Here is a 24,930-nt window from a genome sequence, read left to right as displayed (position 1 = left end):
TGTGTATATCCCATCCATTACATACACCCAGGCTTACTCCCCTCTGCCTTTATATGTGAGAATATACATGTCCTCTCCTCGTGCTATGGAAATGCTGCCATATTAGTGTTCTCCCCCCGGATCAATCAAGTAGGCAGGCCGCCCGGGTAAAATCAATTACTGCCCGGCTGGCTGCGTTCCCATCACCAGGTGGCCGGCTATCGCACTGGGTTAAGTAGCAAAAACCAGCGCTGCTCCCGAATCTGCACAGAGCAGCGCTGCAGAGTAGCAGAGTAGTCGTCGTTATCCGTAGTTTAGCGTGTCTGTCCCCCTCCTGCACATTCAGGCTCCATTAGCAGAGAAGCATTCACTCACCGCTCCTCACCGTTCGGGGTTCCCCTGCTTTTCTGTCATGGCTCATACGTATGATGCCCTCTAGTGGCGAGGCACCACTGCATAGCGACATAGATGTGAGCCGGTGACAGGCAAAGCAGGGGAACCCGAATGGCGAGAAGCGGTGAGTGAAAGCTTCTCTGCTAATAGAGCCTGTATGTGCAGGAGGGGGATGGACATGCTGCTGGTAACGACTACTCTGCTACTCTGCTCTGCCGGAGGATGTTTGAAAACTCGGGGGGGGGGGGGGGGGACGAAGAGAGGGGGTGGGGCATTAACACATCAGCTCACTGAGCTGAGATTCTGTCAGCACGATTCTGCCCGGCATTTGGCAGAGGGGGCAATCGGGGGTCAGGGTTGCGCTACAAATATGGCTGGGTCACTCGGGGGGGGGGGGGGGGGGGGTCCAGGCTGCTATGGATTTCATGGCTGGAGCAGCAGATGAGTCAGTGGAGCTGTGAGAAGCTACATGCACAGCTTGATGATACTCCTGAAACTGACATGCTGTTGTAGCAATGTATTCAAAATAAGAAAGATGTCATCAATGCTGTGTGCATACCTGATCCACAGATATACCAATGCAGTGTTCTCCCCAGGATCAAACAGGTGGACGGACCTAGCAAAATCAATTACCGCCCGGCAGGCTGCATTCCCAGCTGCCATCACCGTGTGGCCGGGTATCGTGCACGGTACTCCCGAATCTGCACAGCTCTGTGCACGAGATCTCGCGCTTCCCGGCGAGCTTGTGCAGTCATTGGCTCAGCGGTAGTAAGAGGCGGGACCAGCGCCCGAGGCTAAGCCGACAGTCTGCAAAGGCGCGCATAGAGGCTGTCATCGTGCACGGACACTACTGTCAAGCCTGTAAGTATCCGCATCCGCCACCTACCCCCCTAATGTGCAATGTGACCCCGCCCCTATACTCAACCTGTCCGTGTGCACCGCTAGCTCCAGGCTGCGTCCATCATCCATACACATGCCCCACATGGTTGCCAGCGTACACATGGGCGCATGTGTGGGACATAATTAGTGCATATTTAATTTTCCACATCGCCAAATTTCCCCGCAAGACTAAATAAATTAAGAAATAGACAAGGCACCTGGCCCGGATAGCATGCATCCTCGGGTCCTAAGGGAATTAAGTTCAGTTATTGATAAACCCCTTTATCTTTTCTTTTGTGACTCTTTTGCATCTGGCAGAGTCCCAGTGGATTGGCGTACAGCTCACATTTTCCCATTATTTAAGAAGGGCAAAAAAATCAGATCCGGGAAATTATAGACCTGTAAACTTAACATCAGTTGTATGCAAACTATTTGAGGGGTTACTAAGAGATACTCTACCAGACTTCATAGTACAAATTAATCTTATTTCTCAGCATCAGCATGGGTTTACTAAAGACAGTTCCTATTTGACTAACATGCTCAGCTTTTATGAGGTAGTGAAGGCTAATGTGGATATTGATTTGGATAAGATCAAAATCAGAGCGGACCTTTCGGAAATTATCTATCGAGACGTATATCTGCCAAAACAACTCATGGTGTATTCCCAGCCTATTCCCACCCTATTTAGGGTTTGGCACCCCTGATGGTGCCTAACCCTAAAACTCCTCTAGTAGTGCGTAACCCTAAAACTCCCAAATCGTTTATCAAATTATTTTTTAAATCGATATATTTAGTTATTTCAGGAGTATTTGTATTTTCCAGAAACATTGTTTTAGTTATTACATTTTCCATAGATTGAAATGGTAAGTATGTTTGTAAACATTATATAGCAAGTATGTTTGTAAATGTTATTATTCACTGGGCGACCATTGTAAACGTTATTATTCACCGGGCGCTCGTCAAACGATATTTATCATGAGAGTCAATATCAGTTCCCTTTTTGTCCACTTGCCTCATGTGCCCAAATTGCCTGCTTCCTATATACATACCATCTGGGCACACATTAGTAAACCAACATGTCTCCCATAGACAACATGTAACGAAAATCAAATATACAAAGATTTCTTATGCTGGGAATACACGTTACGTTTTTCGCATTCGATTCTGCGTGCAATCTATTAGCCATTCGATTTTCTGCTCGATTCTCTTATCTTCCACTCGTTTTTCTTATCTTTTTTCCATTCACTTCTATGAGAAATCGAGCAGAACAGAATCGAGCAGAAAATCGTACATGTCGGAATTTTATCATCGAAGGCATTATCGATTATTTGCAAAAAACGTGACGTGTATTCCCAGCATTAAAGATGTTGCTGCAAAATTTCCTAAAGACTTCCAATGCATCATTTCAGATAATAATTTGGCATGGACCTTTGCCAGCCCGACACCTATACATCTGCCTGAAGGCACTGCAGAAACACTAGGAACATTTCAGGATACAAACACTGGCCAAGTAGATATGCAACGTTGACTAGCAAAAAAAACTCTATTCTATATCTATATCTCTATCTATATCTAAATACGTGACAATGTTACTATTGAAAAAGTAAAATCTGTAAAGATTGTTTGAAGCACTGAAAAGCCAAAGCATATCTGTCTTCAGCTAATTGGCTTAACTTACATTTTGATAAATAAGTGACACAATGTGTACATTTTGCACAGCTGTTCTACAAAGCACACTGCAATGCCTCTTTGGCAAATCAGTTTACAAAATAACCAGATGGGGGCAGTAGAGGATCATTTTTGTCTCCCATTGATTTTTTTTAACACAATACACAGAAAGGGTTATAAGGAAGGGGATCACGCAAAGCCTACAAAAGGGGTCATATTTTCAGAGATTGTAGTTTATAGAACTTCACAGTGCCAAGTATTTCCTAGAATTTTGCACTGCAAGCATTGTGTGAGTTATAAAAGAAAATACTGTGCAATGTGCTTTGCAAAGTACATTAAATTGCAAATTTTTGTTGTGGCTGACTTCTGCTGTGACATGATGGGGACTCCCTGCTTTGCCAGTGTTTACTGTGGACAATATGAAGCCTATTTACATTGTATGTGTTATTATACAGTTCATGTAAACACAAACTGTCTGTACCATAAGTATCGGGCACTGAATGGCAAAAACTAGAAGCCCACTTGGTAATATAAAACTTGGCTGTTATCTGGGTATATTTCAATCTTAATGGGCTATCAAAAAGTGTAAGTACAAAAGAAAACACAGTAACCCTTATTTAATTCATGTTTTCTCTTAAGTTTTCTCCTAGGAGATAATCTTTCATCTTCTGTTTTAATATAACTTTTCAGCATTCTGCAATTAAGAAAATACAGAAAAGTAGTAGGTGAAAAAGTACTAACAAAATTATTCTGAATAATTTCTTGCTTGCTAGTGACTAAAAGTGCACTGAGCACTAGTTGTGGCTCGCTGGGGGTTGAGAGGAGCACCATTACTTGCCTATTTGGTGCTGATCATCTGCCTCCCTGGCCAATTCTGGATCCCCCATCTTCTTCTCCCATCTTCTCCCCCTCTCCCAGCTTCTGTGGGAATTTGTACTTCCCTGTGGGGTCATGGTGGGAGATGTAGTCCGGTAAGATGTAAGTACAGTGTACTCCCACAGGGAAGAACAACTTCCCACAGAAGCTGTGGATGGGAGAAGAAGATGGAGGATCAAGATTGGGCCAGGGGCCAGATGATCAGCACCCCATAGGTAAGTAATTGTGCTCCTCCAACTCCCCAACCCCAGTGGCACACAGCACTATGAACCTTCCTTAAAGGGACTCCGAGCACCTCTCATGGGCATGCCTTTAAAGGAGTTATCAGGGAAAAACCTAAAAATTAGCTTTACTCACCTGGGGCTTTCTCCAGCCCCTTGCTGCCGAATGTCCCACGCTGTCACCTCCGCTCCCCGCTGCTGTCCCGCTCTTGCCGCTTGGTATTCAGGCCGACCGTGAGGTTGGCCTTACTGCACCTGCGCAGTTTACCGTGGCCCACGTGGCCATGATTGACAGTGGCGCTTCGCGCAGCCGTAGTAAGGCTGACCCCGCGGTCGGCCTGAATACCGAGCTGCGAGAGCGGTACAGCGGCGGGGAGCGGAGGTGACAGCGTGGAACAGTCGGCTGCAAGGGGATGGAGAAAGCCTCAGGTGAGTAAAGCTTATTTTTAGGTTTTTCTCTGATAACTCCTTTAAGCCAGATGACTTCCAACAAAATCGTGCTATGACCCCTCTGGAGGAGCCTCTTGCAATGGCCATGCGTGTCACTTCCTCTTACTGCTTTATTAAGTGATGCACTTCTCTAACAGAGAAGATGGGGTGACCCGAATGTTATTACATAGCCTTGATGGCAGCCGCGATTTTTAAATTGAAATCGAACGAAAACTATTTGGTGTAGAACAGCATCAAATGAAAGAGGAGAGCACAAGCTACAGAAAGATATGCATCTTTAAGTACTTTGCAGTACTGGCCGGAGTCTTAAAGGCATACCCATGAGAGGTGCTCAGAGTCCCTTTAAGAAGTGAGAAAGCCGTTCTCAGTGTACTTTAAAGGGCATTTTATTGATAAGGTAAGAAAATATCAGAGTAGAAAAAAGGAGAAATGTTGACGTGAAATGGGCCAGTGTCGCCAGAGGTGGGGTATGACAACTGAACTTGCTTGAGAAAACACCCATCTGTACAGTGCACTGTAATAATAAAAGGTGGAGTTGATCAGTGGAATTCCCTATACAGATACATCAAATGCACTGATAAGAACAGTGGTTGTATCAGATCAGTGCACCCAGAGGCGTAGCTAGGGTTTTCAGCGCCCGGGGACAAAGACTATTAATGCGCCCCCTAAGGTGAAGGGTCGTGACCAAATGTGGGCGTGGTTATGGGTGCTCCACATTTGGTCACGCCCCTTCAAATGTACATGGAGGTTAGCAGGCTCACGCTCACCCACCCTCCCTCAGTATGTACCTTCCAGCATGTTCCAAGACAAATTCAGCAATCATGAGCCCCCCCCCCCCCCATCAAGACAAATTCCGCAATCATGAGTAAACATGAGGCCCCCAACATGACCAACTCAGCAATCATGAGGCCCCCAACAAGACAAATTTAGCAATCCTGAGGCCCCCAACAAGACAAATTCAGCAATCATGAGGCCCCTAACAAGACAAATTCAGCAATCATGAGGCCCCTAACAAGACAAATTCAGCGATCTTGAGGCCCCCAACAAATCATGAGGCCCCCAACAAGACAAATTCAGTAACCATGAGGCCCCCAACAAGACAAATTCAGCAGTCATGAGGCACATAAATAGACAGCATTTCACATAAATAGGCAGAATGCCCCCTTAATATGGTAGACACCTCTCACCTGGCAGCAGTTCCCCAAAATACACTCAATCTGACAGCAGTGCTTCCCCAAAAATAGGTAGCCCCAGGTCTATAGGTGTCCCCAGAATAGGTGGCCAGCAGTATAGATGTCCCCAGAACAGGTAGCCAGGGGTAGAGATGTCAACAGAACAGGTAGCCAGGGGTATATGTGCCCAGTATATGTAGGCAGGGGTATGTGTCCCCAGTATATGTAGCCAGAGGTATATGTGCCCAGTATATGTAGCCAGGGGTATATATGCCCAGTATATGTAGCCAGGGGTATATATGCCCAGTATATGTAGCCAGGGGTATATGTACCCAGTATATGTAGTTAGGGGTATATGTGCCCAGTATATGTAGGCAGGGGTATATGTGCCCAGAGTAGGTAGCCAGGGGTATATGCCCAGTATATGTAGGCAGGGGTATATGTGCCCAGAGTAGGTAGCCAGGGGTATGTGCCCAGAGTAGGTAGCCAGGGGTATGTGCCCAGAGTAGGTAGCCAGGGGAATATGTGCCCAGAGTAGGTAGCCAGGGGTATATGTGCCCAGAGTAGGTAGCCAGGGGTATATGCCCAGTATATGTAGGCAGGGGTATATGTGCCAAGAGTAGGTAGCCAGGGGTATATGTGCCCAGAGTAGGTAGCCAGGGGTATATGCCCAGTATATGTAGGCAGGGGTATATGTGCCCAGAGTAGGTAGCCAGGGGTATATGTGCCCAGAGTAGGTAGCCAGGGGTATATATGCCCAGAGTAGGTAGCCAGGGGTATATGTGCCCAGAGTAGGTAGCCAGGGGTATATGTGCCCAGAGTAGGTAGCCAGGGGTATATGTGCCCAGAGTAGGTAGCCAGGGGTATATGTGCCCAGAGTAGGTAGCCAGGGGTATATGTGCCCAGAGTAGGTAGCCAGGGGTATATGTGCCCAGAGTAGGTAGCCAGGGGTATATGTGCCCAGAGTAGGTAGCCAGGGGTATATGCCCAGTATATGTAGGCAGGGGTATATGTGCCAAGAGTAGGTAGCCAGGGGTATATGTGCCCAGAATAGGTAGCCAGGGGTATATGTGCCCAGAGTAGGTAGCCAGGGGTATATGCCCAGTATATGTAGGCAGGGGTATATGTGCCCAGAGTAGGTAGCCAGGGGTATATGTGCCCAGAGTAGGTAGCCAGGGGTATGTGCCCAGTATATGTAGGCAGGGGTATATGTGCCCAGAGTAGGTAGCCAGGGGTATATGTGCCCAGAGTAGGTAGCCAGGGGTATATGTGCCCAGAGTAGGTAGCCAGGGGTATATATGCCCAGAGTAGGTAGCCAGGGGTATATGTGCCCAGAGTAGGTAGCCAGGGGTATATGTGCCCAGAGTAGGTAGCCAGGGGTATATGTGCCCAGAGTAGGTAGCCAGGGGTATATGTGCCCAGAGTAGGTAGCCAGGGGTATATGTGCCCAGAGTAGGTAGCCAGGGGTATATATGCCCAGAGTAGGTAGCCAGGGGTATATGTGCCCAGAGCAGGTAGCCAGGGGTATATGTGCCCAGAGTAGGTAGCCAGGGGTATATGTGCCCAGAGTAGGTAGCCAGGGGTATATGTGCCCAGAGTAGGTAGCCAGGGGTATATGTGCCCAGAGTAGGTAGCCAGGGATATATGTCCAGTATATGTAGGCAGGGGTATATGTGCCCAGAGTAGGTAGCCAGGGATATATGTCCAGTATATGTAGGCAGGGGTATATGTGCCCAGAGTAGGTAGCCAGGTCAGGTGTCCCCCTCCCCAGCAGGAGGGGAGCAGCGCAGAGAAGAGCTGCTCTCCCTTCCTCGCTGTCCCCTCCAATGTCCGGGTGGCTGGCAGCGGCGGGCGGAACTTACCTCCGTCTCGTCGCAGCGCCGGATGGATCTGCCACTACTCTGGTCTGGTCCAGACCAGAGCAGCGGCTGCGCACCCGAACTTCCGCCCGGCGCTGGAGCGAGACGGAGGTGAGTTCCGCCCGCCGCTGCCAGCCAAGAGCCACCCGGACATTGGAGGGGACAGCGAGGGAGGGAGAGAGCACCTAAGGTGAGGGAAGGAGGGGGGATATGGCCCCCCTTCCCCACCATCCGCACAGCTCTCTCTCTTCTCTGCGCTGCTCCCCTCCCCTCAAAAAAAAAAAAAAACCCGCAGCTCAGCCAGGCGGAGGGCGCCCTTGGGGACCAGGCGCCCCGGGGCACTTGTCCTACCCCGACCCCCCCTAGCTCCGCGCCTGAGTGCACCTGTAATATAATGACAAAAACAGGAAATCAATAGTGCTGATCACAGATTTCCATATTTAAATGACTGCCGTGTACTGATTAGACAATAGTTCAATCAGAGGTATGCAACTAAAATATACAGTATATAGGGCTGTCAGTCACAGATGCCCCCATAAAAATGAAGTAGAGTACCGCAGGTCACACTTCTAGCATATCTCGCGGTACTTCCATGTGTAACTACAGGTAATCTTGCTGTACACTGTGCGTGCATGGTAAAATTACGGCAGAAAGATGAATCAACCCCTTGGTGTGTTTGGTGTTTTGGTTGGGCCCCAAAAATCTGGTAACAACTCCAGAGTTTGTCTCTGGATATCAGCCTTGTTTGGGCACTGTCAATCGGGTAATGGCTATGGAGTTTTCCATTTATTAGTCAAGCTTCGGATATCAGCTAGGTGGGGGAGGGGTGTGTGTGTTAGTGTTAAAGTGGACCTGAACTCAGAACTCCTCTCTTCTCTAAAAGATACACAACAGCATAATAACCTTTACATAAAAAACATGTATTTGTTACAGCTGATACAAATCCTAAAATACATTTGCACAGTTTCTACTTCCTGATTCATGGAAGCAGACATATTGTTTACAGCCTGTGCTTTCAAAAAAAATAAAATTCAAATAATTTTTCACCACAAAAAAATCTTTTGTACACATTTTACCAAATATTTTTATATTATGTATGGTGAAAAGCCAACAACAGCTACTGAAGAGCATCCAATCAAAAATGTACCTGTTTTACAAATATAAAAAGCACAATTGCACCACCGTCAATCATTCAAACATTGTGTAAGTTGGAATCAAACAAATACATTTCAATGGACATTACAGTACAGTTAAATTGGTAGTGTGCTCAATATGTAAGTGCACTTAAAACGAGGCCCTGATCTACAATGCAGTATACTTTGCTTCTTTAATTTACCTCCTTGCTAAGATACAGGTACCCTATGTTAGCCCCAATATGTACAGTATAGGCTACTGTACTACACTGATTCCTGATTAAAAAATATTCTTTGAAACTGTTCCCATTGCGTTTGCATCTAGAGTGCCTTGCGAAAGTATTCTATCTTTTTAGTTATATTCCAATCTGTAATTTCTGTGTTTCTTAATCTTATCTGATGTGATGGATCTACACAAAATATCCTAAGTTGGTAAAGTCAAATGAGAAAAATATATATTTTTTTTCTTTAATAATATACTGAAAATTGTCATGTGCCCCTAAAAAGTCCCGTGCAACCAATTACCCTCAAAAGTCACATAATTCGTTAAATGAAGTCTACCTGTGTGAAATCTAAGTGTCACATGATCTGTCAGTATAAAACAAACCTTTTCAGAAAGCCCTGAGATGCGTAAACAGCACTAAGCAAGAGGCATCACACCATGAATACCAAGGAGCTCTCCAAACAAGTCAGGGACACAGTTGTTGAGAAGTACAAGTCAGGGTTGCGTTATAGTTAATATCCAAAGCCAGTGGCATAGCTAAGGAGCTGTGGGCCCCGATGCAGTTTTACAATGGAGCCCCCCAAGCACTCTATACATAACAATTGATACAGCGCACCAAAACCTGCCAATGGCAACTACAGCGTCAGGTGCAAGAAGGGAATGGGGAAAAGTTTGTTAATGATTACCACTATTCAAAGTATCTATAGAAGTGATTATTATGAGCACAGGACCAATAAAGAGCTAATACTGTAGTTGAGGCAGGGCCCTACTGGACCCCTCTTGCCCAGGGGCCCCAATGCGGTTGCAACCTCTGCAACCCCTATTGCTATGCCCCTGTCCAAAGCTTTGAGTACCCCCCCCCCCCCCCCCCCAGCACCATTAAACCCCTTATCATCAAATGGAAAGAACATGGTACCTCAACAAACCTTCCAAGTGAGAGCCACCCACCAATGCTAACCAACTGGGCAAGGAGGGTATAAATCAGAGAGGTAGCACAGAGAACGAAGGTCACCCTGCAGGGGTTGCAGAGCTCCACACCAGAGACTGGAGTAGTTATCCAAAGGACCACAATAAGCTTAATACTGCATAGGGCTGGGCTTTATGGTAGAGTGGTTAGATAAACACCATTACATAGCAGATTAGAAAGCACATTTTAAGTTTGCCAAAAGGCATGTGGGTCACTCCCCAAATGTATGGAGAAAGGTGCTCTGTTAAGATGTCTAAAATTAAACTTTTTGTTCACCAAGGAAAATGCTACCTCTGACACTAACCCATCACCCCAAGAACACCATCGCCACAGTGAAATATGGTGGTGGCAGCTTCATACTGTGGGGATGTTTTTCAGCAGCAGGGACTGGAAAAGTGGTCAGAGTCATGGGAAAGATGAATGGTACTAAATATTTCTGAACAAAACCTGTGTAGTCTGCCAGTGATTTGAGACTGGGATGGAGGTTCAACTTGCAGCATGAAGGAGCTGGAGCAGTTTTGTGTTGAGGAATGGGCAAGAATCCCAGTGGCAAGATATGGCAAGCTCATAGAGACTTATCCAAAGTGACTTTCAGCTGTAATTGTCTCAAAAGGTTGCTCCACACAGTGCTGACTTTAGGCGTGTGAATAGTTACTATATGCACACTGAAGTTTTCAGTTATGTTGTCTTGTTTGCTTTATAATAAACCAAATAATACATCTTCAAAATTGTAGGCATATTCTGTCAATGAAAACACTTAAACAATCCTTTTAAATATTTTCATTCCAGGTTTTGAGGCAACAAACTATGAAAATTGCTGGAGGGGAGGGGGTGAATAATTTTGCAAGGCACTGTATAAATTGACTCTCACCTCTTTTATGATCATCATTATTTTTTCTCTACTGAAGTTCTGATAACATCTCCAAACTATACGCTACAGGTGTAAAGCATATACAGTATACTGTGTTACAAATTAGGGCCTCTTTTAAGACTTTTTTTACCACACTTAGTCTCGGTTCACATTAGAATGCTAAATGGACATTTTTTGTTCATTTTGCCGGATCACAACGGATTGCGTAAACTGACAGTTGGCAGATCTTATGTTATTATTAGGATCTGTTCACACTTGTCAGTCTGCATTGGATCCGTTGCGGCAACCACAATGCAAAAATCCAGCCTGTCCAATTTTCCTGGACAGTGGATGCATTTCCTATTAAAGACTATGGTGGAAACGCATTTACTCCAGACTCTAACCGACTACAATGTACCATCAGAGCGGACTCTGCACTGTCCTCTCTGTTTGGCTGTTGGCGATCTGGCTCAATGTGAACTGAGAATTACTTAAAACTACAAAAATGCTTTAATAAAAAAACAATGTTGATTAACACACAAAATGTTTACTTACACATCAAATTTTTCAAATTCAGAATCTAGCATGACAAAGGCAGATTGTATTTTTTCTATTGCTTGGCTTCGTACAAACATGAAGCTGCTTTCTTTAAATTCCTGGTGAAATATATATATACATGAATATACACAACAAAAAAAGCTAGGAGATACAACTGTATAAAGCTTTAAAGTCTAAATGCAACATATGATAAATGATATTCTATTACTTTGCATTTAACATGTGAGTCATAGTCGGAGCTCAAACATACACAGCTTTTATCAAAATTCTCCAGCTGTAGCACAAAAAAAGCAATTATATCTAAAGGTGCGTACACACCTTTGACAGATGTCGCCCGTCTGGGATCATGACCTGATACCCTTGGGTGACATCGCTGGGCCGGGCTGCACACGTGTGTCAGCTATGTAGCAGTGATGACAGGTGGCTCGTGCATGACGTCATGCGGTGGGCATGGGAGCGGCACGATCAATGGGATCGGCATCGCTGCCGGTGAGTAGATCTGCTGGCTAATGGCTTGGGGATCAGGGGCTGACGTTCACATGCCTGATTATTGGCTGAGGCAGCCGTGATCAGCCACCTCAGCAGTCAGGTGTGTGTATGGGCCTTATGTTTTCTTTTTTTGTCTATCTATTTTAAATTACTAACATGAACTTGGAATAATGGCATAAAATATCATCAGTTCATTCATGGTGCAGTCACGGATTAATGGCCTTTGTTGTAGTTTCATTATTAGATTTTTCAGCTACCAAAACTGATGAGTTGAATAAAGAAATTAAATCTTTTTCTGGTCTGCTTTGTATAAAGTGACTAAAATTATCCCTTAAAAAAAAAGTTTACAAATCTATCTGTATAGGTCCAGCTTTAGGACAGTTTTGTAAACATATATTTAACACTAAATTGCAAATGACACGCTCTCATTAGCTACAACACAGAAAGCATTTCATTAATGTCACACAAAATATCAGTGTTGTGCTTGGCAGCAAACTTACAGGAATTGGCTGGGAGGCACAGAAGCTTGGGAGCTGTAGTGCACTCAGCTGGTACTTCACTTTTGGAATTTTAGTTGGCGTGTATCTGTATAATCAAAACATATCATTGACAGGTTAACGTGCTTGTAAACTGTATGTAGGTAAAGTCAAAGCAAGAAGTTTTGAATCAGGATAATACAATTTATTGGCAAACGTAGAAGAAAAGCAGTAAGCTTTCGGCTATGAAGCCTTCATCAGACTGATTCCTGTATACTGATAAAATTCAGAACACTGTGACAGCTTATATATGTTACGGCCAGAACCCGAAGTTTGGCCACTTCTAGTTCTGGCCGGCCACTTCGGGTTCTGGCCGGCCAATTCGCGAAGTGCCCGCTGCGCTGCGGCCAATGTTAGAAACGGATCGTTTACTCTGATATGAATGTATCTTCTGGCCGCAGCGCAGCGGCCAAACGTATTAATTTGTTGCAATTTTAAGCCGGCGGCAATGTAACGATTCAAGCCGCCGGCTTTTTCATCTGCCTCATCTCTCTCCCTCTCTTTCTTATGGGCAGCCGGGCGGGGACACGCGTGTCCCTCCGGAGTCGTTCGTCGCGGCAGGGAAGCCTGCCATTCTTGCAGAGCGGGTGCTGGCAGAAGCAATGTCTGCAGCCTCCCCGCTCTGCTGCCCCTGCTGCGACGAACGACTCCCGGGGGGACTCGCGTGTCCCCCCCCCCCCCCCCCCCGCCGGCTGGCCATAAGAGGAGAGAGAGAGAGAGATGAGGCAGATGAAAAAGCCGGCGGCTTGAATCGTTACATTGCCGCCGGCTTAAAATTGCAACAAATTAATACGTTTGGCCGCTGCGCTGCGGCCAGAAGATACATTCATATCAGAGTAAACGATCCGTTTCTAACATTGGCCGCAGCGCAGCGGGCACTTCGCGAATTGGCCGGCCAGAACCCGAAGTGGCCGGCCAGAACTAGAAGTGGCCAAACTTCGGGTTCTGGCCGTAACATATACACTGAACATTAAAAAGGAGATACATAGTTCTGCAATAAAAGATCAAGAGGGTCTCACAGGGATGCTAGCTAATTTATAACCAAAAGGTTTAATCAATAAAGTATATGTACTTTGTATTGGTGGTGAACAAAAATACATGGAAACCATTAACTAGCTAAACCAATATAAGAATAATTGTATGAAAGAAAATGTCCTCCAGACCTTACAAATGTGTCTATATAATGTCTATAAGTGGCTGCTGCTTTACAAAATATGAGCTCAGCATTAATGACTGATGATATGCCAGAAATTCAGCTTGATGGCTTCACACTGGTCATGGACATCCCAGTCATGTTCACAGGTAATCCTAGCTCTCATACTAACCAGCTTCCACCTTTCCAAAGACAGCAAAAAACAAATGAGACCTGTCTGTGAAGAAAATAATTTACATTTTCACCACCTATGGGAAAAAAAAGTGTAACAATTTTCTTTTTACATAATTTGTAAAGGCATCTCATTGCTATGATTGCTGACTAATCGCTGTGACTAGTTGCTAATGATTCAGCTGCAGATGTATAAATGGATCAGTTAGGATGTTGTCCCCAGTATGATTACTATCTCTATTATTATAATTAAAGCTACGCACACATGCTAGATTAAACTCGACGGTGGCGGATGATAAAGACCGTCATGCCAGATCTATAGCGACTCCTGACATCCAAGCAGCCAGTGATGGCATTGTTCTCCACCCCCCCCCCTCCCCCACCACCACAAACACACATAAGACTGCTCTGTCATATGCTGTCCTTCCGCCTTCCCTAACCCCAGCAACAGACACGTTGCTAGCCTGCAGGTTAGATACACATCAGTACAGCATCCCGATCCCCGCCAGGAGAAAGTCCTCATGCATGTATACAATGCTTTAGTCTCCCTCATCAAAAGATATACCATATTTTTCGGAATATAGGATGCACTCTTTCTTCCCCGCAACTGGGGGGGGGGAAAGTGAGTGTGTCTTATATTCAGAAGATACGGTAAAAAGAAGTGCAGAGGGTGCAGTGAAGGACTTACTGCATCCTGCCACCATGCTCATCTCCCTCTCACTCCACTCCTGTGGATGTTGACGTTCTGGGGATACAGCAGGACACAGCAGCTCCCTGCCGTGGCACGGGTTACAGTGTGGAAGTACGCCACAAGTATGGGGGCAAGTAGCAGTTGTGTTCCACTATATTCAGCAGGAAACAAAGCAAGCGCTCACCAATATGGGCCGCATCTGAATGACTCACCACCTCATATGCACCGCTTAAATAGCTCAAATACACACTCAGCAATCAGACAGATGCAAAACATATGCAAAACTAAACTAAATACTTACCATGCAAAACAGGATAGCACAATGGGTGCTGCTAGCCTGGTAGTTACAGAACTGTGGATAAAAAATATAGGTAAAAGGCTGCGCATCCCTGACCCAATACTGTACAATTGAATGGTTAATCGCTGTGGCGCACACCGCCCCCCCTGGACTAAAATGTACGCCCGCATCCAAACAATGCAATACTGGTCTATGGAGAAATTTTAGCTTCCATCATAGTTTTGCATGCAAAAATATAGATATACTGGACATCTGCACCAACGTTGAGGTAAATCTCCAGAGCAGATGTCCTAACACTAAACTGACCTAAGTTAAAAGCAAATGTCTTTACCCTGGCAGCTGCTATGCTAAAATGTGTAACTTACATTCAATACAGACAGCAGGAAACAAAGCAAGCGCTCACCAATTGTTTGGATGCGGGCGTACATTTTAGTCCAGGGGGGGCGGTGTGCGCCACAGCGATTAACCATTCAATTGTACAGTATTGGGTCAGGGATGCGTGTTCCACTATATTGTCAGCTTCAGGATGATAAGAGAAGAAGAGGAGCACATCAGCATCCACAGGACCAGAGCTAGGGGAGATGTGCGCCGTCGGTAGGATCAGGTGCAGTATGGAAGTGTTGGTGTAGTGTTAGTACAGCGTAGTGTTAGTCCAGTACTGTGTTGTGTTAGTGTAGTGTAGTTTGTAATGTAATGTAGCTTAGCTGGTAAGGCAGCAGGGATTAGTGTAGTTTAGCTGGTCAGTGTAGCTTAGATAGAGTAGCTTAGAAACATTTTGGGGGCAAAAAGTCCATAAGATGCCCCTGCACTACAGACACACCTAGGTTTAGTGTTTTTATTTTTTTTCACTCATTTTTGCCCTCCTAGGTGCGTCTTATAGCCCATAGTGTCTTATATTCCAAAAAATACAGAAAGTGAGTGTTTGAATATTTACTACGTTTGAAACATAAGGTAATAACATATTGGCCATTAGAAAGTCTTACACTTGTAAACAGTTGTTCTTTAGCATTATAAAGAGCTATTTTATAGTAACCATAAAACATATTGATTTACAATGCATGCAAATTTTTACAGACACATAAGACTTTATAATATATTGTACATAATGTTTTAATGAAAGCAGTCTCATTTTAACATTACACAAATTTACAAATCAAAGCACATACCCACTGCTTATACCTTGTATCCCGTATTCCAAGAGTATGTCCTTCATTACTGTAGGTAAATAAACATAAATACAATTCTTGTGTATTGTAACAGCAACAGCTTATTCATATTTCATCTCATTCATACTCAAAGCAGATTATATGAAAACTACCAATTTATCTCTCATTTAAATGGTAATTCTACCTTCATAAATGTTTCTGGCTATACTAATAGTCTAAGCAGGAAAATAATCACATTTATAACTGTATTTATAGTACTATTTCTTTGATTTGATATTTGTTTAGCATGAAGATATTTTACATTTGCATCTATTTTTTAAATGGTAACATAACATTTTTGCCAATAAGTGTTTCATATTTTTGGAGCTTCACCTGGTGGTGGTTTGATCGGCAAGTTTTTTAAACAGAAAGGCATCTTGCGTTTACTGCTGTAGTAAATAAGTCTCTAGCATTACGGAATTCAAATCTTCTGACTTTGTTTAGTATGCACTACAAAGCAGTAAAATAAGATTGGTTTCTACAAACAAAACTTGCCAGTCAAATTGTCAAAACATGAAACATGCCTCTGAAATTTCTCATATTTTCCTGCTTGAAAGAAAAAAAAATACAACTTTTTAGCAGAAAATAAATAAAATAAAAATAGTCACTATACATTCCCTACTAATATTATGTTTGTGTGAACACTACATAATTTAGAGTATAGTAGAATATAATAAACTGTCCATGTGAGCGTGAAAAAAATGTGAGGGTTTCCTGCAAACTTTCAATTACTGTCTCCCACTGGTATTGGCACTTCATCCCACCAGCGACAGTTGGAGGTCAACATCCAGGAGGATAAAGAAGAAATGAGACCCAATGCAAAGTAGTATCTTTGACTTCCTCTGATAGTCTTTCTGGTAAGCTGAGGTGAGAGAGTTGTCAGAGAATGGAACAGCTAAAAGAGGTGCATACAAATTTGAGCGGGGGAAAGTTAGTTGCTCGGTGGGGAGGAGATTAAGGTTGGTTGCCCACCTTGGGAGGGTTAAGGGCTCTTTCACATCTGAGCCCTTTTTTTGTGGTTTAACGCAAAGTCAATACTTTGCGTCAGCCAAAGTAAAATGAAAGTCCATAGACTTTGATTTCACCTTTTACATCCGACGCTGCGTTTTGGTGCATTGCAATTCAACGCCCCCGGGAGCTTTTAATCGTCGGAAGCCGTTGTTTTCCCATCGGGTGAATTATTAACTAACGCCTCTGATTGCATCGCACCGCAACATCCCGACAACACACCACAGGCCATAACGCATGCAGGAGAATGGCTCCTGCACGCGTGGTCAGATGTGAAAGTAGGAGGTTCTGTGTGAAAGTAGGAGGAGGAGAGTAGGAGGAGGTTAGGTCATAGTGAAATATCGGCAAATATTACCCCTATTTTACTATATGAATTAAGTAGTAGAACATTGGTAAATATACTGATATTCTACTACCGCTATTTCCTGTGCCCTTTATTTATTTATTTTTTTTAACCGTTATCCCCGTGCCTAAATTAGCTTGCACTTTTGCATGCATGAGGACAGTGGCAGTTAGGCCCCTTGCTTAGGTTGCCTTGTGAATGATCCTGCTCTGGGTAGACTTCTGTACAGATGCATCACTAGCCTAGACAATAGTGAGGTGTCTGTTGCTATGAAGTGGGGAGGAAGGTTTTCAGGCGTGCAGAGTGAGTAGAAAGAACAATGCACTCGGTCATTGATCACCGCTAAAGATCCGATATGCTGGAAATGTTCTGGGGCTTCTGCACACACAACAGAATTTCACCTGAGTTGGTCTTTATCAGCTGCCCTGACTGAGTTTAATCCAGCATGTGTAAAGGTAGCCATACACTGGTCGATTTGCCATTAGATCGACCAACTGACAGATCCCTATCTGATCGAATCTGATCAGAGAGGGATTGTATGGCTGCCTTTACTGCAAACAGATTGTGAATCGATTTCAGCCTGAAACCGATCACAATCTGTTGAGCTGCTCCTGCCGCCTGTCCCCCCCTCCCCCCCTGTATAAATTACCTGAAGCTGGCTCCGGGTCCTCTTCTCCGCGCTGCACCGCATCCCAGCATCCCGCACCGCATCCCAGCGTACACTGTGTCACTCCGTGACCAGGAAGTTCAAATAGAGCGCTCTCTATCTGAACTTCCTGGTCACTGGAGTTACACAGGAAGTTAATGTACGCTGGGATGGAGCAGGAACAGAGCGGTGCAGCGCGGAGAAGATGCCTGGGGGCCAGCGTCAGGTAATGTATACCTGTATCGGTCGCCGCTAACGACGCGCTCCCTACCCGCGGGCGATCGACGGTAATTTCACGCACGGCGCGATCGATGGACCGATCCGATTTCGGGAGGAAATCAGATCGGCGGGTGCGTTTAGTGCGAACGATTGGCAGCAGATTCGATCCCAGTGATCGAATCTGCTGTAGAAACGGCGGCAAATCGGGCCAGTGTATGGCCAGCTTAAGTTGCTTAACAGAGCAAGATATTGATACTAATTTCAAAGTCTGTTAGCTCACTGCTTGCTTCAGGACCCATTCAGATTGATGGTGGATATCCACTGCTCATGGCATTCCCCCAGCAGTTGGGGCACCTCATTGTGGAAGAATGGAAGTATGCACAGTGTCAGGGGCAAGTATGGTCACAGCCAATTGTTGCCTAATATGAATGGGCCAGCACTGTGTTCCCTCTGATGTTGTGTGATTGGAGCCATTCAGGTAAATTCATTTTTTAACACGGAGTGATTAGGGTATGCTCACTTTTTATTTGAATTTTTTTGTAGATGGACGTGTAGTGTCACAAAAGTGTGGGAAACTTTTAACAACTGAGAGATAGTAAATGCTAGGATTAGATACAATGAGAAATATATTTTTGGATATTTTCACATTTTATAATGGAAGATATAGCTTATAATTGGTATAACTACACCAAACAACACTTACTGGGCTGTCTGTCTGAGGGGTTTATGAGCCTCATAGCCATAATATCACTGAAGTCAGATTCTTCATTCCTTCCTCCAAATATGTACAACTGGAAGAACATTATGTAGGACAAGCATTTCACAACAAATTAAAATCACAATTGATAATTTCATTAACGATGTACCTTGTTAATAATACTGTGGGTCACCTGTACATTTTTTTTTATGTATACAGGTACAAATGAAGCAGTCAAATTGCACTTATACAACTGCAGCTCTCCTGAACAGTAATTAGAAGCCAAAACACTTGTATTTGGCTGAACAAGCAATCCTGAAAACATGATAGTGATGAAAAGTTCAAAGGGGCATTATTTCTCATGTATTTGAGCTGAATTGACCATTTGTTTATGTCACACTTACATAATTTCTGTTTACAATACAGACTTAAAATGTTACTTTTAAATTGATATACAAATTAGACTGTTTTTCATTTAAGCAGACCTGAACTCAGAACTTCATCTCTGCTCTAAAAGATAAGCAACAGCATAATAACCTTTACAGAAAACATTTCCTTGTTACAGATTATAGAGCTCCTTCAGAAATTCTGCAGTGTAGTTACTTCCTCGTTTGCTGAGAGCACAGAATTGGTTAACCACCTGAGTTTACATATCAGCTCTCAACTCCGCAGAGTTGGCAGACAACTGGGAGCTCAAATTACACTAGCTTATTACTTGCCGAGAAGAGTGAGTTAGACAGGCTGTTCTCCATAAACACATGCAGGGTAGACACAGTGTGGATTTCTCTGTGTTCTCCTTCTCTCCTGTGTAAGAGTTCAGGCTTGCCTTAATACTACACATTCAATTATCTCCTAAGGGTTTTTTTTTTCAGTTCAGGTTTGCTTTAGTTATGTAGGACAAGGCACTTTATTGGTTATATAACTTACAAGCGCAATGCAGTACAGTGGCCTGCAATGCCAAGGGATTAGAATGGCCATGGGACTAAGTAATGGCAGTTGCTCTTTGCAATATTTCGCACATTGGACATGTTTCTATAGTCACTATATCTTTAGCACTAAATATTTACTTGAAATGCAAATTTATACAGCAGATGCATTATGAGCAGAGAAAAAAGTTCACTCGTATATGTTATGGTCAGAACCAGAAGTCATGCCACTTCGGTTCTGGCCAGTCAAAATCCAAAGTGGCAGATGAAGCCGCCTCTTCGGCTCTGCCTCCTCCCCTTGCCCCTCTCCTATGCAGCTTTGGCAGCCGGGGGACACAAATGTCTCCCAGGGTTGTTCGTAGCGGCAGGGAATCCTGCCATTCGTTCTTGCAGAGCGGGTACTGGCAGAAGTAATGTCTGCAGCTTCCCCGCTCTGCTTCCCCGTCGCTATGAACGATCCTAGGGGACACGCGTGTCTCTGGCTGCCAAAGCTGCATAGGAGAGGAGGGAGGGGGAGGATAGGAGGCAGAGCCGAAGAGGTGGCTTAATCTGATACATTGCCACCAGGGGGGAAATTCATTCATTTAACGCCGCCTGGAGCCAGGAATCCTTTTCATTTCTAACATTGGCCGCAGGTACACGCCCACTTCGCGTTTTGACTGGCCAGAACCTGAAGTGACCAGACTTCGGGTTCTGGCCGTAACATATATAAGCCATTGCTTGAGCTTTTGAAAGTTGCTGAAAGGGACTATAGTGGCTGCCATATTTATTTCCATTTAAACAATACCAGTTTCCTGGCATCCTGTTAAACTATCTTGAATCAGTAGTGTCTGAATCACCCGCCTGAAACAAGTATGTGATAAACCCAGTCAAACTTCAGTCAAACATCCAATCCGCATTTTTGTTCAGGGTCTATGGCTAAAACTATTAGAGGCAAAAGATCAGCAGGGCAGCTAGGCAATCTGCCTTTTTTAATTTAAAAGGAAATATGGCTGCCTCCATAGCCCTCTCACTTCAGGTGTCCTTTAACCTCTTTGGCGGTAATCCTGAACTAGATTTGGGGTGGAAAACCGCAGCTAAGAGCGATAATCCCAACCTCTGCTCGGGGTAGCCGCCGGAGACTGTGTGCAGAGTATAGCGCGCAGCGGGCGGTTTTACATACCTCCCGGGGGATCCCGATGTCAGCCGCCATTCTTCTTCCTCTCCTCCGAGGCTCTGCTTCCTCCTGGTGAGAACGCCGGCTGTAGTCATGACGACAGCCGGCAATTTCACTTTCGAGTTGCAGTGTCACCCGGAGGATGGAGGCATAACTGCAGCGCAGGAGCCAGGGAGGTGAGTGATTTGAAAACGGCTGCAGATCTCCCTGGCAGCATGATTTTTTCCAGGTTTTAGGGTCTGAAAGTGTGCAAAAAAAATTGCACTGCTTTTAGATCCTAAAATCCGGAAAGAATCAGAATGCCAAGGGGGTTAACAGTGGTCCCAGGTCAATGCAATATTTCTCATACAGTAGCACTTATTCAATTCAATTTTTCTCCAACATTTTATCTTAGGTAGGATATAACTTTTCATCTTCTGTTTAAAATAACTGTTCAGTAATTTGAAAAAGTAGGTGAATTATTTTGACATTGAGTTTTTCATTTTTGCTTGCTGGTTTATCAAATGCAGTTTATTGATAAGATGTGAAAATATCAGGAAAAAAATACCGTAGGAGAAAGGGGAATTGAATTAATTATGATTTTGAACCAATAGATCCTAAGAATATTTGGTGCTACCGGTATTTCTAAAGAATTGCCCTGATCCTGCAATACAGCCAAATCTTTATATTTAGTACAGAGTCTGTTGCTTTTTTCACTAATGAGCCTATTTAGGTTAGGGCTACACAGGCGAGATTAATTGCTTGAGATCAAGAGATTAATTCTTTGTTGACAACTGCCTCATTAAAACAGAGTTTTCTGTCAATGCCTGCAGGGATATACATCTCTGGATTTCAGGTGATTACTCTCAGTCATGTAAGTCAGGCCTTATATGCAGGTTTGCTGTGTCAGCTTCGCAGCTCTGATGCAGAATGTAATAAACACATGTTATTGTACATGCAAATAGCAGTGTACAGTATGCCATCTGTACAAACGCCTGCCTCTAGAGAATGAAACTCAGTACTTGCGTCCACTTATGAAAACAAGTTTATGGTGAAATCAGCTGCCATAAGCTTGTTCAAAATACACTGTACTTCCTCTTCTTTCTGTTTAGGGTGATCTAGTCACCTCTCACATTTTTGTAAATATTCTATTATATCTTTGCATGTAACAACACTGAAGATATGACACTATGATACAATGTAAAGTGTTCAATGTGCAGCTTGTATAATACCGTTAATTTGCTGTCCCATCAAAATAACACACAGACATTAATGTCTAAACCACTGGCAATAAAAGTGAGTATACCCCTAAGTGAAGAATTCTATCCAATTAGACATTTTGCCTCTCCAGGGTCATGTTATTGTTAGTGTTACAAGGTCTCAGATGTGACTGGGGAGCAAGTGTGTTAAAGGGATACTGTAGGGGGGTCGGGGGAAAATGAGCTGAACTTACCCGGGGCTTCTAATGGTCCCCCGCAGACATCCTGTGCCCGCACAGCCACTCCCCAATGCTCCGGCCCCGCCTCCGGTTCACTTCTGGAATTTCTGACTTTAAAGTCAGAAAACCACTGCGCCTGCGTTGCCGTGTCCTCGCTCCCGCTGATGTCACCAGGAGTGTACTGCGCAGACACAGACCATACTGGGCCTGCGCTGTGCGCTCTTGATGACATCAGCGGGATCGAGGACACGGCAACGCAGGCGCAGTGGTTTTCTGACTTTAAAGTCAGAAATTCCAGAAGTGAACCGGAGGCGGGGCCGGAGCATCGGTAAACGGCTGCGCGGGCACAGGATGTCTGCGAGGGAGCATTAGGAGCCCCGGGTAAGTTCAGCTCATTTTCCCCCGACCCCCCTACAGTATCCCTTTAAATGTGGTGTTATCACTCTCACACTCTCTCATACTGGGCACTAGAAATTCAACATGGTACCTCATGGCATTGTTCCCTACAGAACGATGGCTTAGGCTATAAGAAGATTGCCAACAACCTATAACTGAGCTGCAGCACAGTGGAAGTTTAACAGGACAAATTCCACTGCTCTAAGAAGTGTGAGTGCACCGGGTCATACCCAGAAGTGGGGGGGGTGAGACGACAACCTGGTTCAGCCTGGCATCAAATTTGTCTGCATGGCTGTATTTGTCTGCATTTGTCTGTATCAAATTTGTCTGCATGGCTGTCATCTCAGAAAGCCAAAGATGATGCGCGAAAAAGCGCACAAACAAGGACATGGATTACTGGAACTATTACTGGAGCCATGATAATTGCTATTTTTGCATATGTTGATACATTTGTGGATGCATGGCTTATTTCCGCTGGTTTTTATGGTTTTCCGTTCTTGTTCAGATTTCCCTTTTTTCCAGGAATTATCATGTTTGCACATTTCCATTTTTCTGCCAGTTGAAGAATCACAAGTGTGGATGGGACTGAGCCATTTTCAGTGGGCGTGGCCACACCATCCTCTGTGGTTAAGAGACAGTGCATAATTGGCTTCATGTCTCCTGGCTCCTGATTGGTCTCCACCCTCTATAACTACTTCCTGGTTTGATTATAATGTTTTTCTCACTGTTCTCCTTGTATTAAGCGGATTTATGTGGCCTTTTTTTGCCTATGTACTACAGAAGTATAATATAGAGTATATGCTCAAATAATTACTGCATACTGTTTTTGTATAATATATGTGCAACCTTGAAGGGGCAGGTCGTTGGAGTTTCACTCCAGTACTGCAGGTCCCCATCAGGTCCACTTGTGACATGGCATGTTGTGATTGGCTCACAGGCCCTGGTTGACTTTGATTGGTCACTGAATTGTATATAACTGAAGCCTCACAGGCTTAATCTTCAAAGCAGTTCAGGAGCTTAATTAAAAAAAGAGCTAAAAGAGCTATGGAGCTAGAAACAGCAGTTCATTGCTGTTTTATTGCTTGTCTTGATGTGTCATTGATTTGATCAATAAAAGAGCTTTCTGATCACGCTGCCACTATATAAATCAATAATAATAATCATCATCATCAACGGTGCCTGTCCTGCATTCCATCGGTGGTTAAAATGGTGTCAAGCAAGTGTGGTATCAACCAGGTGAGGAGTAACCCTATTGGGCATCTGTAGGGAATACTCAAACAGAAGGTGGGGGAGCTCAAGGTCTCTAACAAGTACCAGCTTTGTGATGTCATCTTGGAGGGGAAGAGGATTCCAGTGGCAACCTGTGAAACTCTAGTGAATTCCGTTCCCAAAACAGTTAATGCAGTGCTGGACACTTTGGGCAAAATTTTGACATTCTTAACTTTTGGGTGTACTCATCTTTGTTGCCAGTGTTTTAGACATTAATAGCTATGTTTTGAGTTGTTTTGACTGAATAGCATATTTCCACTGTTATACAAGCTGTACACTGACTACTTTACATCAGTGGTGCTCAAATACCCCTTTTTAAAATTCGAGTTTGGTCGAATTCGAATAGTAAATTATTCGAGGTCAGTCGAATATTCGAGTCGAATAATTTTTACTATTCGATTCGACCTCGGACTTCGAGCTCACTATTCGAGTCGGTATTCGAGCTCATTATTCGAGCTGACTATTCGAATTGGCCTTAAATAGCTTCCAACACTTGTTTTGAGGGTGAATGATGCAAGAAACATCTTTTTTTCCAAGTAACAACAGCAAGTGATTATGTGGGGATGTTCCTTTAAAAAAAAAAGGTGGAAAGAGAAGTTGTGTCCAGAATTTTGTTCAGTACTGTATATACTTCTTCTTCTTCTTCTTTATCTTCTATATCTTCTTCTTCTTCTTCTATATCTTCTTCTATATCTTCTTCTTCTATATCTTCTTCTTCTTCTTCTTCTATATTGTCTTCTTCTTCTTCTTCTTCTTCATCTTCTTCTTCTTCTTCTTCATCTTCTTCATCTTCATCTTCTTCTTCTTCTTCATCTTCTTCTTCTTCTTCTTCATCTTCTTCTTCTTCATCTTCTCCATCTTCTTCTTCTTCATCTTCTTCTTCATCTTCTGCATCTTCATCTTCTTCATCTTCTTCATCTTCTTCATCTTCTTCTTCTTCATCTTCTTCATCTTCTTCTTCTTCATCTTCTTCTTCTTCTTCTTCTCCTTCTCCTTCTTTTTCTATATCATCTTCTTCTTCTTCACTTATTTCTCTTTTCAATTTTTTTTTTAAAGAAATGCAGCTATTTTTGAGCGTAACA

At 44.0% G+C, this 24,930-nt stretch overlaps 1 protein-coding gene across 3 annotated transcripts in view; it reads right to left on the bottom strand.

The window, feature by feature from the left end:
• LOC137553309 (uncharacterized) overlaps positions 1–24,930 on the bottom strand; it is a 95,094-nt gene that overhangs the window by 13,577 nt on the left and 56,587 nt on the right. For all 3 annotated transcript variants that reach the window (XR_011027241.1, XM_068271443.1, XM_068271444.1), the window contains exons 13-16: positions 18,691–18,778; positions 15,733–15,781; positions 12,218–12,302; positions 11,226–11,326 (exon numbers count right to left, since the gene is read on the bottom strand). Coding sequence is in view for 2 of the 3 variants with exons in the window: in XM_068271443.1 (XP_068127544.1) it covers positions 11,226–11,326; positions 12,218–12,302; positions 15,733–15,781; positions 18,691–18,778 (323 nt within the window). In the remaining variant the exon portion in view is untranslated. The remainder of the gene's footprint in view (positions 1–11,225; positions 11,327–12,217; positions 12,303–15,732; positions 15,782–18,690; positions 18,779–24,930) is intronic.

The sequence above is a fragment of the Hyperolius riggenbachi genome, chromosome 1, assembly GCF_040937935.1.
Source record: "Hyperolius riggenbachi isolate aHypRig1 chromosome 1, aHypRig1.pri, whole genome shotgun sequence".
Taxonomy (NCBI): domain Eukaryota; kingdom Metazoa; phylum Chordata; class Amphibia; order Anura; family Hyperoliidae; genus Hyperolius; species Hyperolius riggenbachi.
The sequence above is the reverse complement of the archived record's forward strand: the minus strand, read 5'-3'. Positions and strand labels throughout refer to the sequence as shown.